General features: G+C 38.5%; 3 protein-coding genes across 3 annotated transcripts; 2 read left to right on the forward strand and 1 right to left on the reverse strand.

Moving 5' to 3' along the window:
• Nucleotides 1-211: 211 nt before the first annotated feature.
• LOC142606220 (uncharacterized) lies at nt 212-1,707 on the reverse strand. Its single transcript, XM_075777604.1, has 3 exons — nt 1,432-1,707; nt 922-1,245; nt 212-790 (listed from the first exon to the last, which is right to left on the reverse strand). The coding sequence occupies exons 1-3, from the start codon at nt 1,705-1,707 to the stop codon at nt 212-214; spliced, it is 1,179 nt and encodes a 392-aa protein (XP_075633719.1).
• A 12,400-nt stretch (nt 1,708-14,107) lies between these two features.
• On the forward strand, nt 14,108-15,235 carry LOC142606221 (uncharacterized). Its single transcript, XM_075777605.1, has one exon. It carries the CDS (start codon nt 14,108-14,110, stop codon nt 15,233-15,235), a length of 1,128 nt encoding a protein of 375 aa, XP_075633720.1.
• A 1,835-nt stretch (nt 15,236-17,070) lies between these two features.
• Nucleotides 17,071-17,577, forward strand: LOC142606222 (uncharacterized). Its single transcript, XM_075777606.1, has one exon. The coding sequence runs from the start codon at nt 17,071-17,073 to the stop codon at nt 17,575-17,577; it is 507 nt and encodes a 168-aa protein (XP_075633721.1).
• Nucleotides 17,578-18,193: the final 616 nt, after the last annotated feature.

Genomic DNA, 18,193 nt, shown 5'->3' on the forward strand with positions numbered 1-18,193 from the left:
GATTAGGCTCTGGTTCATTGATCACCCATGTGTGATTCTCTCCAGATGCTAAGGTAGCTTGATAGCACTCTCTTGCCAGAACTTGGTCTCCTTTAATTTCTCCTACCCCATGGGCTGTTGGAAACTTTACTTTAATATGTTGACGTTACTGCTTTTAGTCTGTTGAGTGCAAGTCTTCCTAAGATGATGTTGTATGTTGAAGGGCAATCAACTATGAGGAAATCAATTTCCTTGGTGACTGTGCCAAATAAGTTCCTACAATCACAATTAGAGTGACAATGCCTCTAGGGACAATTCTATCTCCTGTGAAGCTTACTAGAGGCGAGGTGAAAGGTCTGATCCTCTTCTTATCCAACTTCATTTGTTGAAACGTAGGTAAGTAGACGATATCCGCTGAACTTTCGTTGTCAATGAGCACCCGGTGGATGTTGAACTTCTCTACTCTAAGCATGATTACAAATGGATCATCATAGGGTTGCCTGATGCCGCGACTGTCTCTCTCTAAGAAGACAATATTGGGTTCGTCATTCCTTGGCATCTTCATTGGAGGGAACCGTGAATGGATGTTGTTTATCTCCCTTTCCTGTGCCCTTTTTAGGGATTTCAGCGTTTTGTCTGCTGTTATTCCTCCCGAGATCGTCTTTATTTCTCCTACAGGGGGTTTGGTATTCCCTATCTCTAAAGTTTTGTCCTGGTCGTCCTTCCATTGGTACCTATACAACTCTGTCTTTCTGACGTATTTTTGCAACTTCCTTACCAAATTAAAATCTCCACCTGGTCTTTCAAATGTCTACACTCATCAGTACGATACTCGTGGTCCTTATGGAATCTACAGTACTTGCTCTTGTCTCTTCTTTCTACTAGAGTGCTAATTAGCTTCGGCCATTGCAAGGAAGGATCGTCTCTTATTTGTATAAGGACCTGCTCAATTGGCATTATTAGAGGAGTGAAGTTGGTGAACTTGGGTTTCCTATCCGGAGGCTCTTTCTTTTTTACTATGGTCCGTCCACCACTTCGTATCTTCTCCTTCTTATCACGATTGTTGTTTGTTCCTTCATCTCTTTTCCTTTTCCCTTTCATCTCCTTTGCAAGCACTGCATCCTCTGCATTCATGTACTTCTGAGCTTTACGGAGTAACTCTACTACTGTCTTTGGTGGACTTTTAGTGATTGAGAAGAAGAAATCTCCTGGTAGCAATCCTGCTTGGAAGGTTGTTAAGATGACTTGATCTTCAACCTCGTCTACCTACAGCAACTCCTTATTGAACCAAGTGACGTATTGCCTTAGTGATTCTCCTTCTGCTTGTTAGATGTTGAGAAGATAACCAGTTGGCTTTTTGTGTCTTTGGCCCCCAATGAAATGACAAACAAAACCCTTGCTGAGTTGTTCAAAGTCTACAATAGTTCCCAGGGGTATTTTGTTGAATCATACTCTAGCTGCTCCCTTCATTGTTGTTGGGAATGCCCTACACATCACTTCGTCTGGGGTCATCTGGAACAGCATTAGCGTCTCGAACGATTTGATGCGATCCAAGGGATCCTTGGAACCGTCATATAACTCCAATTGTAGGAGACAAAATTTTGGTGGGAGGGGACAATTCAGCACTTCATTAGTGAATGGTGAGTCCGTCCTTCGAATCATCCCATCTAGGTTCTCTTTGCCTTTGTCCTTCATAGCACTTTTTAGTTTGTCCACCTCCTTTCTCATGTTGCGGAGCTCATTCTCCACCCTTGTGGAATCTTCTCCTGAAGTTCTGTCTCACCTATTGGCTTGAGAGTTTGATTCTTCTTCATTTTTGGTTTTTACCTATTTTCCAACGTTCTGCATTTTGGGATTCCATTGTCTTTCACAATTCTTCAATCTAGCAAGTCAGCTCTTCCACACTTGCCAAGAGGGCTTGGATTTGTTATTGTTGGATAGGATTTGGCTGAGGTCCAGTTTCTGCTTCCATCTTGCACTTTGAGGAACCCTTTTGTCATGGGGAATGGCTTGAATGATTAGCGTTCCCCACAAACGACGCCAAACTAATGATGCAAAAAATCAACAATTAAGCTCCTCATTGTAGCAGATGGAATATGTTGTGAATGGGGTCATCTCTGTAGATGAGAAACCTGCAAAATGAACTGGATGAAAAAGTAACACGTCGGTGTGGCGTTAGCCAAACCGCCTCCGATGCTTAAGTCAGTAAGGGGGAAAGATTCTGGAGAGAAAATAAGTAGAGAGTGATTTCCTAGAGTATTTGTGTATACCTTTAGCTTCTATTATCTTCTCTTTTATAATTGTATGCCTCATTAATGGGCAATGATACGCTGCATTTATGCTCAACGGCTAGTGCGTTACAAAATCTTTTTCTGGAGGCCACAGCTCATTCTCTGATTGTTGCTCCGTCAGTTACGTTTTGTCATCAATGATCGTAATAAATGCTTAACGTCTTCTCTAAGTGAATGAAGATCTACGTATAATGACGACCATAAATTTCTGGTTCATAATTGTATATTTGATTTAAGTAATTTCATGTTGATGGCTGACAAATGGAGGAAATGGATTTTGAATTATGGTTGCTATAGCATTTAAATTAGAAACTACTTATTAATCAATGTGGAGTTCATGATAGAGTTCTATTGATAATGACTATATATGTGTAGAGTAGCAATATAGATACAACTAATTGCTGGCAAAGTAAGTGAAGTTGGTGAAAGAATTAAGGTACTCTCTCTCTCTCTCTCTCTCTCTCTCTCTCTCTCTCTCTATGGTTGTGGTGGGTTGTTGAATTGGGGCAAGCAGGTGGCTTGCATGGAGTTATAAGGTGGTTTTAGCTAATATTGGGAGTGTTGACTGTTTTGTGTAATATTGGATGATTCTTGTTGAGTTGCTTTTATTTAATTAATTCATTTTAGGCTATTGCTAGTAATGATGTTATAGTTACCAAATGTATTGACAACTTCTCTATGCGTTTAAATTCATTTTTTTCTTAGGTACATAACTGAAAGTGAATGATTAAAGATGATTTGTTTCTTAAATTAAAGTGAAATTGTGTAAATGAAATGTGTGTTAACTCTTGATTTGTGCTTTTATGAAATCACATTATAGGTATTTCTTGTAAACCACTTTATAGCAATGGATTGGGGTTGGATGAAAATTACCAATAGAAGGTCGCAAGAATATTTAGATGGAGTCCAACAGTTTCTGAATTTTTCATCTAACCATGTACACCAAGATAAAACGATTTGATGTCCATGTAGAATATTTGTGCATTCAAATTTGTGGCCTATAGATGTCGTACAAGCTCACTTAGTGTCAAAAGGGATTTGTATGGGTTATAACCCTTGGGTTTTTAATGGGGAATCATCACCTGCACAAACTTCTACTGAAATTCCTAATAGTCATGTCCAAGAAAACCCGATAGAGTATGTTGATCTTCTTGACATGTTGCATGACATGTTCCCCAAACAAGATATGGCATCTGGGCCAATGGAAGAAGTCCCTATTGTGCAACAACCCACAGAAAGTCCTAATGAAAATGAACTTTGGTTTATGAAATTGCTTAAAGATGCTAATCAACCTTGTTATGAAGGTTGTAAGCATTTTAGCAAATTGTCAGTCATTGTGCATTTGTACCACATGAAGTGTCTTAATGGTTGGACCAACAAATCATTTACCATGTTGCTGCAATTTTTGCTTGATTTTCTTCCTTCAAATGCTAAGAAGATTATTAAGGATTTGGGCTTGAGCTATAAGAAGATTCATGCTTGTCCTAAAGATTGTATTTTATATTGGAAGGAGAATGCCAACCTTGAAGCTTGTCCAAACTGTAATCATTCAAGATGGGAAAGTAATGAGTCTAAATGTCAACAAAGTACTAATGCTTCCTCCAAGAAAAGAAAAAAAAAAGCTGCAAAGATCCTACTGTGGTTCCCCTTAAAGCCAGGATTGCAAAGACTATTTATGTCTCCTGAAACAGCCAATCATATGAAGTGGCATGCCTATGGTCATGTGAATGACGGGTTATTGAGGCATCCTATTGATTCTGAAGCTTAAAAATCATTTGACTCTAAGTACATAGAGTTCTCATCCAAGCCTCATAATGTGAGGCTTGGATTAGCAACCGATGGGTTCAACCCGTATAGGAATATGAGTAGGACTCATAGTACATGGCCCGTCATTTTGATCCCATACAATCTCCCTCCATGGATGTGCATGAAAATGACTTCTTTCATGCTATCATTATTGATTCCCGATCCAACCTCGCCCGAGAATAATATAGACATTTACTTACAACCCCTAGTAGAAGAACTAAAGGACTTATGGGATGTTGGAGTAAAAACGTTTGATGTGTCTTCCAAAAAATATTTCCATATGCATGCTGCATTATTGTGGACCATAAATGATTTTTCTGCATATGGTGATATCTCAGGTTGGAGTACCAAAGGTACACTTGCATGTCCCCTTGTAACTATGATAGTCAGTCTCATTGGTTAAGATATGGAAGGAAATTTAGTTACATTGGACATAGGCAATTCTTGGATAGTGATCATGAATTCCGTAAGCAAAAAAATTCATTTGATGGGCATGTTGATACGAGATTAGCTCTTATTATAGTATCCGGAGGGGAAATCATGTTACAAATGGATGTTGTAGTTGGCCATGTGTTTGGGAAGAAAACAGTTAATTTGCCCAATAAAAGAAAAAGACGAGAGGAAGCCTTAATTGTGTGAAAGAAGAGAAGTATATTTTTCACTTTGCCCTATTGGGAGCACCATGTGTTGCGTCACAATCTTGATGTAATGCATATTGAAAAGAATGTAGTTGATAATATAATCGGCACATTGTTGAACTTGGATGGCAAGACAAAAGGATAACTTGAAGGCACGTTAAGACTTAAAGTATATGGATATAAGAAGTAAACTTTACTTGGAAAAGGTTGGGAATGATCAGACACGCATGCCACATGCCTGCTACCATATAAATGCTAGTGAAAATGATGGTTTACTGCAAGTTTTGAAGGATGTAAGAGTGCCAGATGGATATTCTTCAAACATCTCACGTTGCATTAAACTCAAAGAATGCAAGATTAGTGGGATGAAGAGCCATGATAATCACATCTTAATACAGCAACTTTTTCTATTAGCAATACGCGAATCTTTGCCCCCTAAAGTGAGTAGGCATTTAATTGAATTATCTTGTTTCTTTAGGGAGATATGTTCCAAAGTACTAAATGTGGAGGAACTTGAGGCTCTTGAGAAGAGAATTGCAGTGACATTGTGTGAGTTGGAAAGGATATTCTCTCCCTCTTTCTTTACAATGATGGTACATCTAGTCGTGCATTTGGCTAGCGAAGCCAAAGTTGCTAGTCCAGTTCATTATTGTTGGATGTATCCTATAGAAAGGTAACACGTATAGTAACTTGGTCTATTTGGTTTTGTTTAATTTATCAATTTCCCATTGTTGATCTTGGGTTTTCCAATAAGTACTTGTCAAGACTTAAGTCTTACGTGCATAATAAAACTTATCCAGAAGGCTCTATTGCTAAAGGGTATATAGCAAAGGAATGCTTAGCATTCTGCTCATGATATTTTAAATCTGTTGAAACTACATTCAATCGACCTGTAAGGAATGTCAAGGAATCCATGGGTACGGTGATGAGCATTACATTAGATTCAAATTCATGGATCCAAGTACATCGTTATGTGCTATTCAATTGTGAAGAAATCATCCCATTTCCCGAGTAAGTAATATGTCATTGCATATCCTTTCATAGCATTCAAGTACAATATTCTAACTTAACACTAACATGTTTGTCTACATAGTGTACACATAGCGAAGATCAAGGCTGATTTTCCTTTTCATGTAACTAATGAAATGTTATTCAAAAGCAGCACATGGAGAAATTCTTCAGCTGGTTTAGGAACTACGTAAGTAAAGTATATATATAAAACTTTATTGTCTATATATAAAACTTGGTTGTAATACTTTAGATAGCATACTTATAATAAACGTCATTGTCTATAATAGGTGATGTCAATGGATGCATTTGAGAAAAAGAAACTCTCTGATAAAGTCATATGGCTTGCTCAATATCCAGATAATGAAGCAAAACAGTTCAAGCGTTATGTTATAAATGGTTTGAAGTTTTGCACCAAAGACTTTGAGGCAACTAGGAAAACTCAAAACAGTGGAGTTTGTATTGTTACTGAAGGTGGTGCTACTTATTATGGTGTACTAATTAATATTATTGAGTGGAACTACTCTGACAAGTATCGATATGTACTATTCAAATGTCAATTGGTTGACGTTATTAGTGGGAGAGGATGCAAAAAAGATGAGTTTGGATTTCTCCTTGTTAATTTTTCACAATTGATACACATGGGTGATCAATTGATTGACGAGCCTTACGTATTAGCATCTCAACTTTTACAAGTGTTTTACCTGGAAGATGTGAGACATAAAGATTGGGCGGTGGTGGTCAAAACAAAACCTAAAGAGGTGTTTGATGTTGGTATTAATACTTCACATGATGATGATGATGAAGTGGGTACCTATCTTGAGAATGTCCCTTATAATATAACTATTGATGATGCATGTGATGATGCAAATGACAGCTATGCTTGGGCTCGAGTTAATGAAGAATGAACCATTTATGATACACCATTGATCAGTGAGGATGAATTGCTTGAACAAGACTTTATCGATGATGAAGAGCTTAACGATGATGTTTATGACTCCAATGATGATGACTCCAATGATGATGAGTCTAGTGATGAAGAGTGTAGTTAATACTTTTGTTATCACTCATTATATTTTGCCTTAATGATTAGAGTTTCGAAACCTCTCTCTGGTTAGTTTCTTCTTAAAATTATATGTCAATGTTTGTGTGTTTTTTCTCAAAGAATTCATTATGTTCTAATACAATTATTTGAGATTTGGCTATGTTAAGATTGGACTAATTGTTTGAAATTAGTCCAGTACTGATTTTTTGTGTTTGCGTATATCAATTTTGGAAAAATGATTGCTTAAAAGATAGGATTTTTTCTTATTTTTGTCATTGCTGTCACAAAAGGACTTTATCTTTTTCTTTTTTTTTGACAACTTGATTTGGGTTTTAATTAAAAAAAAAATAAAAAAAAGGTTGTTGTTCTATTTGGTGCTTGTTTATCACCATGCAAATCATCTTGTCTAATTTCTGAGTTATGGGACATTGCTAAGATTTAGCTTCCAAAAAGATTGCAGTTACTAACTTATTATCAAAACTTCAGATTAGAGTGGGAATCCAATATGTGGGAAACATTATCATTTTATAATAAAGGCTAATGGTATCACTGGTGGGTAACACAAGCCATGCATATGCTGTGGAGATGTCTTGCATTTGTTAGAATCCAAGTAAGGACCATTACTTATTCTCCTCAATTTGCCTTTTTTTGTATAGTTGAAATGGGTAGTAGCTCTTATATGGGTGTTAGTATGCTATAATCTAGCTGAAGTTTGTTTAACATCTCTTTAATTAAATTTCAGAGGTTCAATTCAGTTATCAAGTGTTGTGACCCTAGCATATGCTGCCAAATGCACATTATGCGGAATTATGATAACTCAGTCCTCAACCATATTTTCTTAGATATACATCTTTAATTGACTTTGTCATGGAGAACTATTAGGCATTTTAACTCCCTTTCCAAGTATTGGTGCTTGCTCTAAAGTGATTTTTCTATGTAATTGAGTTAAATGATGTTGTTACATTTTATAAATTAATTTTTGCAAGATTTAGTTGTGCATATGTATATAGAAACATCTATTAGGCATACAGCTTGTCATTGATGCTTATTTCTTAGAATTGAAATTTGGTTTTTTTACCATTATGTATATAGAAACATCTATTAGGCATATAGCTTGTCATTGCTGTTATTTTTTTTTTTTTTTTTGCTATTGAGCCAACATGTTCAAGCTTTATGTTTCTTTTCCCTTTTCATTACTAAGCTTTTATTTGGACTATGTAGTTCTGCCAAAGGGTATAATTTTGATTTGCTTTCTGGTTGATGGTTTTAGATGCTCGTTAATGATATTGGAGATGTGACAATTACTAATGATGGTGCTACAATACTGAAGTTGCTATAATTTTTTGATGGCTTTTTGTGTACAAAGAACTACATTTAAACAACCACATTTTTTGGAAATGTTGAAGGATTTGTTTAAATACTTTGGAACATTGATTGTGGTATTAGCTTAGAACTTTGATGATAGTTATAGTCAATATTATGTATTTGATAATATATTTCTATGTTAATATAATGTTAGTTTAGAGATATTTGTGGTGTTATCTAGTTACATTTGTGATATTGTCTTAGTGGAGGTAAAATTATTACAGGTTATCTGTAATAAATATGTGGTTTTAGAACCCAGGAGAAAAAATCACCGCACACCCTTGGTGCGATGGTCACTCCACAAGTATAAGTACTTGTAGAGTGTGGAGGGCAAGGGCTAGGGTTCAAGTCTCCAGGAGGGAGCTTCACACATATATACACTTAGATGAGGCTAGAGTAGAATTATATCTTGTATAAAAAAATAAAAAAAAAAATAAAAAGAACCCAAGGGAAAAAAAAAATTTAACCTATAGCGGCAGGCAAAAACCACCGCTAAAGAAAAAAAATTATGATATAATTAAAAACCTATAGCGGCATTTATAGCCCGCCGCTAAAGCTTCACACATATAGCGGCGGACATAACCACCACTAAAAGGTCTATTGCACATGAAGCCTTATAGCGGCGTTTATTGCCCGCCGCTATAGGTTGTCACCTATTGCGGTGAACATATCCTACCGCTAAAAGGTCACTTGACCCAAATGGTAACCTCATATGGCGGTGGTTTTACGCCCGCCGCAATAGACCAAAAGCGCCGCTAAATAGGAGATTTATTGCGGCGCTTTTCGTTACTGCCACAATAAATCTATAGCGGCATCACAATAGTGGCGGGAAGAACCGCCGCAATAGCACCCGCCACTAAAGATCAAATGTACCTTTAGTGGTGCTTTTTAGGCTTTTGCTACGATTTTGGCCCCCTGCAATAGTAAGTTTTTTTTGTAGCACAATGAAAATTATGATTTTTCCACTATGCCATGAAATGACCGAATTTTCTCTTGAAATGAAGTTAAATGGAGGTTGCAAGATAGGGTGTCTACAATTAGCCTATTATTAATTTGTGTCAACAAAAAAAATCTCCACTAATAGTAACCTAACCACAAATTAGTGTTGGCGTTCCAAAGTCATGATAGAAGGAGCCATGAATTAGTTTTTTTATAAAAAGAGCATAAATAGTATGAAGTGTTATTTGTACTTAAGGAGCAAATTAGATATTTTTTAAAGTTTTTGTAGTTTTTTTTTTTAACCAAATCAATATAACAATTGTTGCGTACAATATGAATCACTTCCCGGCAAAATTGTTTAGTAGTAATTACTACTAAAAAATTTAGTAGTAATTAACCTAAATTAATATAACATTTGTTTAGTAGTAGTCAATATATATATAAGTAGAGACCTCATGTGGAGAGCATGAAGTTCTACCATGTGACGCTTTATATGAGTAGTTTTTCATTTAACCTTTCACCTCACCCCATTTTCTTATCAATGACCATTTTAAGTCATAAATGAAAAAAATTAAGAGATTTGGTTCCCCTCACTTTTCCAACTTATGGAACTTTTTTCCCTCAAAAAAAAAACTTTTGGAACTTTTCCACTTTTAATTTCATAAATGAAAATTTTTCTCCATTCAATGTTAGTTTTTCATTATATAACATCTGTTATTTTATATATTTCAGTTTCACAAAATATCATAGAGCCAAAAGAAAAGTAGAGAGAGAGAGAGAAAGAAAGAGAGAGTCAATTTCAAGAAGAGTATGAAATTGGCTTTGGTTTTAGGTGCATATAATCTAAACTTCTTAACAACACTGTCAAAGCTTGATACAATGCTTTAGTGGCATATGAGGTTTCTAAAAGGTATATTTAGGAAAGACATAAAGCTTTTATATGTGTTATTTGTGTTTATTTATATTTTTGGGAAATGCTTAATCTTTGTAAGTGAGCGAGGTACTAAGATGTATGTAAATTAAGCTTGAGATATGAAATAGTAAAATTTTATTCTTTGTTCAATTGTTGTTATATTTTTAATCTCTTGACATGTATATTTAGTTTTGCAAATTAAAAATTATAAAGCTTAAATATTAGATGTTCAACCTTCAAAAGTTTATGCATTTTTTTAAAAATAAATAATCCTTAAAAAAAAGAAATAATAAGAAGTTTTATATTGAAAACATCAAATGTAATAATCAAATATACATGTACACCTCGTAAAAAGAAATCAATAGGCAAGTGGTGGTATTTTTAGGGTCTAATTAATTATGGTTACATGTAAATATATTGTATATATTAAAAAAAAAATCTTCATTATTTTAGTAACATATAATACATAATCAAAATTAATTTTTCAAACATTATAACATATATGAATAATATAAAATAACTAATAACAAACATGCACATTGCGTGGGACATCCGCTAGTTACTGCTAAAAGTTATAGTAGTAATTATGTTGTATGCATGCATACAACATAATTTACACCCCACCAAAATGAAAGAAGAACAAATACCGAATGGCACAATAAATGTAAATTTTGCAAATTATTTAGCAAAAATAAAATAAAATGTAACCTTTGCCTTCACAATAAAATAATAGGACAAAGAATAATTTGACTAAGAAATAAAATTTTTTTTTTTTTTAAAAAGCATAAAATAAGGCATTTGAAGAAACTTTCACCAATGATTGGCAAATGAAATTCCTCAAAATGCGAGGTGGTGGGGATGAGTTGGAGTACAAGGGGAATATGGTGAGCCCATGACAAAAGAAGGGGGGTCTGGGTTACTGCCAACATGGGCCCTTGGGGTCATTGGGCTTCTTGGTCTAGATGACACCACGCCATTGTAACCATACCCTCTTTCGCCACTCCTCCTGGGCCCCTTCTCAGCCCACATAAGCTCTGCCTACTTCATCATACTAGGGTACCTCCAATTACAACACCCTACCTTCCCTGCTCTTTGTATGTACCTATCAACAATCACAAAAAACCAATGGCCACTAATAACATTATTATTCATAAAATAAGCCATTAAGGAATTCTATATTGGTATAATGCTATAGACACATGATTTTTCATAATATTTTTTCTCAAAACATGTTAAACTAATAAATTATAATTAAAATAACATCATTTTCATATGAACTCACTATTGATACCACTTTTATTATGCACTGAACATAAAAAAGTTATATTTGCAATTGCAGAAAAAGTTGTGTTTTTAGACTTGATGATATGTTATATTGATGGATGACAATCACATTTGACTATGTCATACGCAAAGTTTTTACTCTAATAATTTTTGAGATAAATGTCTTGTGGTACTTCTATATCTGGTTTAATATACTTTAAAGAGGTGATCATGTTTCTACTGTCCAAATAATTTGGTGAAGAGGTCCTTGTCTTCATCTACGGTCAGTTTGCTAAGTGCCAAGTTTATGATTGCCGGCCTATCACTAAAATTCTCCATAAACAACCATCATATAAGACAGTTTTGGAGACCCATCATCCGTTAGTATTTTTGTGAGTTTTTGGGAACCATATGATTAATTCATGAATTTGATTTGTGATCCTAGTTAATCTAAAATTCATATCTTTCTGCTGGGTATATTAATTACGCTGTAAAATACTTGGTTGTGATCGAGCCCATGCAGGTCTAATTTTGGGGGAAGGGTGATATATATAACAAATGATTATTTCACCTTTGGCTGAATCTCCTCCCTAAACACTCTATGCACTTCCTTCCTTCTGTCATCTCTCTCATTCCTATGTTTACACACTGCCTGCAATTCACTCTTCCACAAACCTGCACACAAAAGTTCTTGTTATGTGTTTCCATTAAAATGATGTAAAAGAGAGAGAAATATATAAATCATTTAACTTGGAGAAGGAACATAGTTTATCACAACGTGAGTACTGAATGTTGACGATTATGAGGTTTTCTTAGAAGTCCTAAAACATTGTTGTATGGAGTCGGGTGTCAATATTTGACACAATAAACTACAAACTTGATATGAACATGATACCCCTTCTATTTTGCATGTTAGTTTTATGTAAATTGTTTCATAGCAAAATAGGTTAACCCAATTTAACAAGATTGATAAATTTTTCAATCTTGTGTTGACCTAACCTAATTCTTTATTCATGTCAAAAACACATTAATTGACTCAATTTTTACATATATGCATAAATTAGTTTTCTCATAGTGGATTATTAGTCGCATGCTCCTATGGATGTAAGCCCACTATCAAATCACGTAAATTCTATATACTAATTTTTCTATTTCTCTTCATAAACAAATTATTCACAACAATTTCTTTAGTGTGTTATATGAGTCATGTTCTATTAATTCATTTAATAAATAGGTCATATTGTGGTTGATGATCTTTTCTGTTCTTAATAAAATATCTCTATTTCGTAAAGATCACTACCCACCAACAAGAATTGCTACCACAAACACGGTTAGATAGCTTTTATATATGTGTGTGTGAGAGAAGCTACCCATGGACAGTTATATGTAGCTTTTTTTTGCTAATACAGTTATATGTAGCTCATACATACGTACATATATATGTGTGTGTGTGTGTGTGTGAAATTTTTTCAAGTTTGATATACGTACCAGGCATCGATTCCGGAGTATATAGACGTAGTTAGAGCAGATGGTACAGATATTAGAGTGAGGAATCCCAGGACGCCTTCGTCCAGCTCTCTCTTGATACATGGAAGCCCTGTTCATGACACTTGCATCATCATAAGCTATACTGCCCTCTTCTGCATGCCTAAACCCCGAGTGGCCATTTAGATTCACATGGTTCCGATGGCTATTGAAGTGGAATAAAAATGAATGTGACAGATCTATGTGACTGGATGCGACGGTACAAGGATGATAGGTTGACGAAACCAAGGAGCACGGATCCACAGTGGTCAGACAGATATGACATAACAGTCGTCCTTCCAGATTGGACTCCAAGGATCCCTAAATGGAATTTGCGTTTTACGATTAAGTCTGATGTGGCTTTGCATGATCTCCACGCAAACATGTATAAGGAGAGTTCTTGCGTCACACGTTTAGCCCTATCAAAGGACTCCTATAAGGAAAAGAATTTTAGAAGGTATGCAAAAGGGAAGAGTTTCAATCCTAGAAGGAAAGGACTTCATGGCCAAGGCATGGATGTTAACCCTACACCACTATAAATACCCCAAAACCCTCACAAATCAAGGTACGCATAATTCACTCAACTCTGGCATTCTAGGATTATGAAAAATTCTAACTTGACCTTCGGAGGGTTTTTGGCCGGCACCACATCGGTGCTCTCTGTGAGGTCTTCTCTTTTCGTTTTGTAGGTGTTGTTTCGATTTATGAGAGCGTGCAGCTTATTGGTGATTTTTCGGCATCATTAGTTGGCGCCGTCTGTGGGAAACTAGCGAGTAATCAGCTTTTGCTTTATCCCTGAGACAAAAAGTTGCATGGTACTCACTCTATCAATGGCAACAACCAACAATCAAGGCGACGAACCACACACCACGGCCTTGGAGAGGCAAGTCCAAACGCTCGCAGCAGCGGTCGAACGCCTAACCAAGCAAAATCATGATTTGGAGGAGCAGTTGCGGCAAAGGAATGCGCACCTTGGCACACAGGAGGAAGACTAGGAAGGGACAAGTGCTGAAAGGAGGAATCAGGAAGGACCTGAGGATTGCCACATTCCGAACAAACTGGAGAGGTAGGACACCAACCAGCCATCTTTCTCGGACACTCTCCCTCCTCACATAGCCGCTGAGATGCAGATGATGAGGGAACGGATGGATGTGATGATGAATGCCCTCAAAGGTCGAGTATCTAGCAACCTCGATGACTTGGTCCAACGAACCGATTCGCCTTTCACAGCACCCGTCAGTTCATGCCTCTTTCCCCAAAGTTTTGCATGCCTCAGGTGGAGAGTTATGACGGGTCCAAGGACCCCTTAGACCACCTAGAATCTTTCAAGACCATAATGCACCTTCAAGGTGTGCCGGATGAGATCATGTGCAAGTCCTTCCCCACTACACTGAAGGGACTTGCGAGGATATGGTATAGCAGATTGACGCCCAATTCGATTAGCACTTTCAAGGAGTTAGGCGCTCAATTCGTATCACACTTTATTGGGGGCCACCGATACAAGAAGTCCACAGCCTATTTGATGAGCATTAGGCAACGGAAAGATGAGACGCTAAGGTCATACATATCCCGCTTCAACAAAGACGTTCTCTCGATAGACGAGGCAAATGACAAGATACTAGTGGTTGTGTTCACCAACAAGCTACGGAAGGGTAAGTTTCTCTTCTCCTTATATAAGAACGACCCGAAGACTATGTCGGATGTGCTTTACAGGGCAACCAAGTACATGAACGCGGAAGATGCGCCACTGGCTAGGGAAGAAAAGCCTAGAAAGAAGGAGAGACAAGAAGATACACGGGTAGACAGAGGACAGAAAATGGCCAGAACCGGGGAACGACGGGAAAATAGACGCTCCAAGACACCTACGGGTAAGTTCACAAGCTTTACCCTGCTAATCGCTCTAATTAATCAAGTGCTGATGCAAATTAAGGATGAAGGATCCTTGACTTCTCCCAGCAAACTGAAAGGAGACCCGAACAGGAGATCAAAGGATAAATATTGGCGTTTTCATCGTGATCATGGCCAAGATACGACCGACTGCTATGACCTGAAGCAAGAGATTGAAGCCCTTATCAGGCAAGGAAAGCTTCAGAGGTTCGTCAGTAAGAATAGGACAGACCCACCACATGACCCAGCTCCTCGACAGGAAAACAAGCGCCTGAGGCCCTCAATAGGAGACATAAGGATGATCATTGGGGGCACAACATCGTTTAGCTCGTCCAAAAAGGCCCGCAAAACGTACCTAAGGATGGTTCGTAGTGTCCAACTGGCAGGTGCCGTGCCGAAGATGAGACAGATCGACAACCCAGTTGTCGAGTTTTCAAAGGAGGATGCGCGGCGTCTCCACCACCTGCATGATGACGCGATTGTTGTGACTTTGCAAGTAGGAGATTACAATACGCACCAAGTTTTGGTTAATAACGGAAGCTCAGTTGATATCCTTTACTACCTTGCACTTCAATAGATGGGGATTGGAAAAGAGTGACTAGTTCCCACAAAAGCACCCCTCGTCGATTTCGGAGGAACAAGGGTCTACCCCCTTGGCATTATCACACTATCTGTCACGATGGGGGATTACCCCCAGCAGATCACCAGGGATGTGGTGTTTCTTGTAGTTAATTGCTCATCGGCCTACAATGCTATCCTCAAACGACCTACTCTCAACGCATGGAAAGCTATAACTTCGACCTACCATTTGATGATCAAATTCCCAATCGAGTACGGGGTTGGAGAGCTGCGCAAAAATCAAGTAGCCGCACAGGAGTGCTACGTGGCCATGATGGAGATGAACAACCACATGCACACAATGAGCATAGAAGAACAATGGACAATAGCAGAACCGGTGGAGGAATTAGAAGAAGTACACCTCGACGATTCTAGGCCCGAACAGACCACAAGAATCGGTACCTTGGCCAGCCAAGCAGTCCGGCAAACACTTGTAATGTTCCTTAAGGAAAACCAAGATGTTTTTACATGGAGTCACGAGGACATGCTGGGGATCAACCCGTCAATCATGATCCACAGGTTGAACGTATCACCCTCATTCTCTCTTGTCCGACAGAAGAAGAGAGTGTTCGACCCTGAACAAGAGCGAGCCATAACCGAGGAAGTACAGAAGTTACAGGAAGCAGACTTCATACGTGAAGTATACTACCCAGATTGGTTGGCAAACGTGGTAATGGTCAAGAAGGCCAATGGGAAGTGGAGAATGTGTGTCGACTTCACGGATCTGAATAGGGCTTACCCTAAGGATAGTTACCCACTCCCGCGTATTGATACCTTAGTGGATTCCACCGCAAGACATGAACTCTTGAGCTTCATGGATGCCTTCTTCGGCTACAACCAGATCAAATTGGATGAAATCGATCAAGAGAAAACCTCGTTCGTAACGAGTCAGGGGCTTTTTTGCTACAAAGTAATGCCCTTCGGACTTAAGAATCCAGGAGCCACATATCAGAGATTGATGAACAAGATGCTCGCACACCAGATGGAGAGAAACGTGCAGGTTTACGTAGACGACATGCTGGTGAAAAGCATTCGGGAGTCTGATCACATAAGCGACCTCTAGGAGACTTTCGACACTCTTCGGTCATACAAAATGAAGCTGAATCCGAGCAAGTGCTCATTTGGGGTAACTGCAGGAAAGTTCTTGGGATTTATGGTGTCCCAAAGGGGCATCGAGGTCAACCCGGAGAAGGTGAAGGCAATAATAGAACTGGCTCCCCCAAAAACGGTAAAGGAAGTGCAAAGTCTGAACGGCAAGATAACAGCCTTGAACAGATTCGTATCAAGGGCAACAGACAAATGTCTCCCTTTCTTTCGCACGCTGAGAAGATCATTTGAATGGACGGGTGAGTGCCAAAAGGCATTTGAAGATTTAAAGGCCTATCTCTCCGCTCCACCGTTACTCAGCCCGTCCATGCCGGGGGAAGAATTGTTCCTATACCTTGTTGTCTCCTCAACAGCCGTCAGTGCGGCTCTTATTAGAAAGAAAGATGAGGTACAAAGGCCCGTGTATTTTATTAGCCGAGCACTGAGAGGAGCAAAAGAGAGGTACCCTTAGATGGACAAGCTTGCCTTTGCATTAGTGACCGCAGCACGGAAACTCAAACCATACTTTCAAGCACATACCATAAATGTCCTGACAGATAAACCCTTACGTAAAGCAATGAGTGGCCCCGAAGCTGTCGGACGGATGGCATTATGGGCGGTCAAGCTTAGTGAGTTCGATATTCGATACCAACCACGAGCGGCTGTGAAGGGACAGATATTAGCGGCCTTCATCGTGAGTTCACTATCATGAAAGAACAGGGGGCAAATGAGACTCCCGTATGGAGAATCCATACAGATGGATCTTCCAATAAACATACCGGAAGGGCCGGAGTAGTACTCCACACCCCGAAAGGAGATAAGATCGAATGCATGATCCGTCTGGACTTCTCTACCACCAATAACGAAGTGGAATATGAAGCCTTAATAGCAGGACTGGACCTCGCAATAGCTGCAGGAGCTAATAGTATGGTCGTATACCCCGATTCTCAAGTCATGACCAGTCAAGTTAATAGAAGCTACGAGTGCAAGAATGAAAGGATGAAGAGGTATCTCGAGGAAGTGAAGGGTCAAACGAGTAACCTCCAGATCAAGTTGGTTCAAATCCCAAGGGAAGAGAACCAAGATGCCAACCGATTAGCAAAAGCAGCTTCCGCAGAACCCATGATCGTCCCCGACCAGGTATTGTCCTTCGTTCAACTCTCATCTCTAATAGATGGTACTGGCGTACAGGAGGTAAGTAGTGAGCACTGTTAGATGACTCCAATAGCCGCATATCTTAAAGATGGCAAACTGCCAGACGACAAAGAGATCGCAAGAAAGTTGAAGGTTAAAGCTACCCGGTTCGTTTTGATTAAAGACGCCCTATACAAAAGAGGATTCTCTAGACCTTACCTGAGATGCCTCGACCACGAAGAGGCGAACTACGTCATGAGGGAGGTCCATGAAGGAGTTTGCGGCAACCATTCTAGATCTAGGTCTTTGGTGCACAAGCTACTCCATGCAGGATACTATTGGCCAATAATGTAGAAGGATGCCGACACATATGTCAGAGCCTGCGACAAGTGCCAACAATTTGGCAATTTCATAAGGCAACCAACGGAAGAGCTTACCCCTATGACGGCCCCATGGCCATTCGTATAATGGGGATTAGACATCATGGGCCCATTCCCAACAGCGGTAAGGTAGTTGAAGTTCTTAGTAGTTAGCATTGACTACTTCACTAAATGGGTGGAAGCGGAGGCTTTGGCCACTATCACGGAGAAGAATATCTGAAGTTTTGTATGGAGAAATATTATTTGCAAGTATGGTATTCCGAGGGTGCTAGTTTCAGACAACGGAAAGCAATTTGACAACAACGCATTTAGAGATT

The sequence above is a fragment of the Castanea sativa genome, chromosome 8, assembly GCF_040712315.1.
Source record: "Castanea sativa cultivar Marrone di Chiusa Pesio chromosome 8, ASM4071231v1".
Taxonomy (NCBI): Eukaryota; Viridiplantae; Streptophyta; class Magnoliopsida; order Fagales; family Fagaceae; genus Castanea; species Castanea sativa.

Excerpts from the sequence above, each read along its gene's own strand:
- LOC142606221 (XM_075777605.1), top strand. The coding sequence starts at position 14,108 with ATGCACCTTCAAGGTGTGCCGGATGAGATCATGTGCAAGTCCTTCCCC.
- LOC142606222 (XM_075777606.1), top strand. The coding sequence starts at position 17,071 with ATGAAAGAACAGGGGGCAAATGAGACTCCCGTATGGAGAATCCATACA.
- LOC142606220 (XM_075777604.1), bottom strand. The coding sequence starts at position 1,707 with ATGAGAAAGGAGGTGGACAAACTAAAAAGTGCTATGAAGGACAAAGGC. Across the intron at positions 1,246-1,431 it reads CAATGAAGGGAGCAGCTAGA|GTAGACGAGGTTGAAGATCA; the intron begins GTATGATTCAAC and ends GAGTTGCTGTAG. Across the intron at positions 791-921 it reads TAATAATGCCAATTGAGCAG|ACATTTGAAAGACCAGGTGG; the intron begins GTCCTTATACAA and ends TGATGAGTGTAG.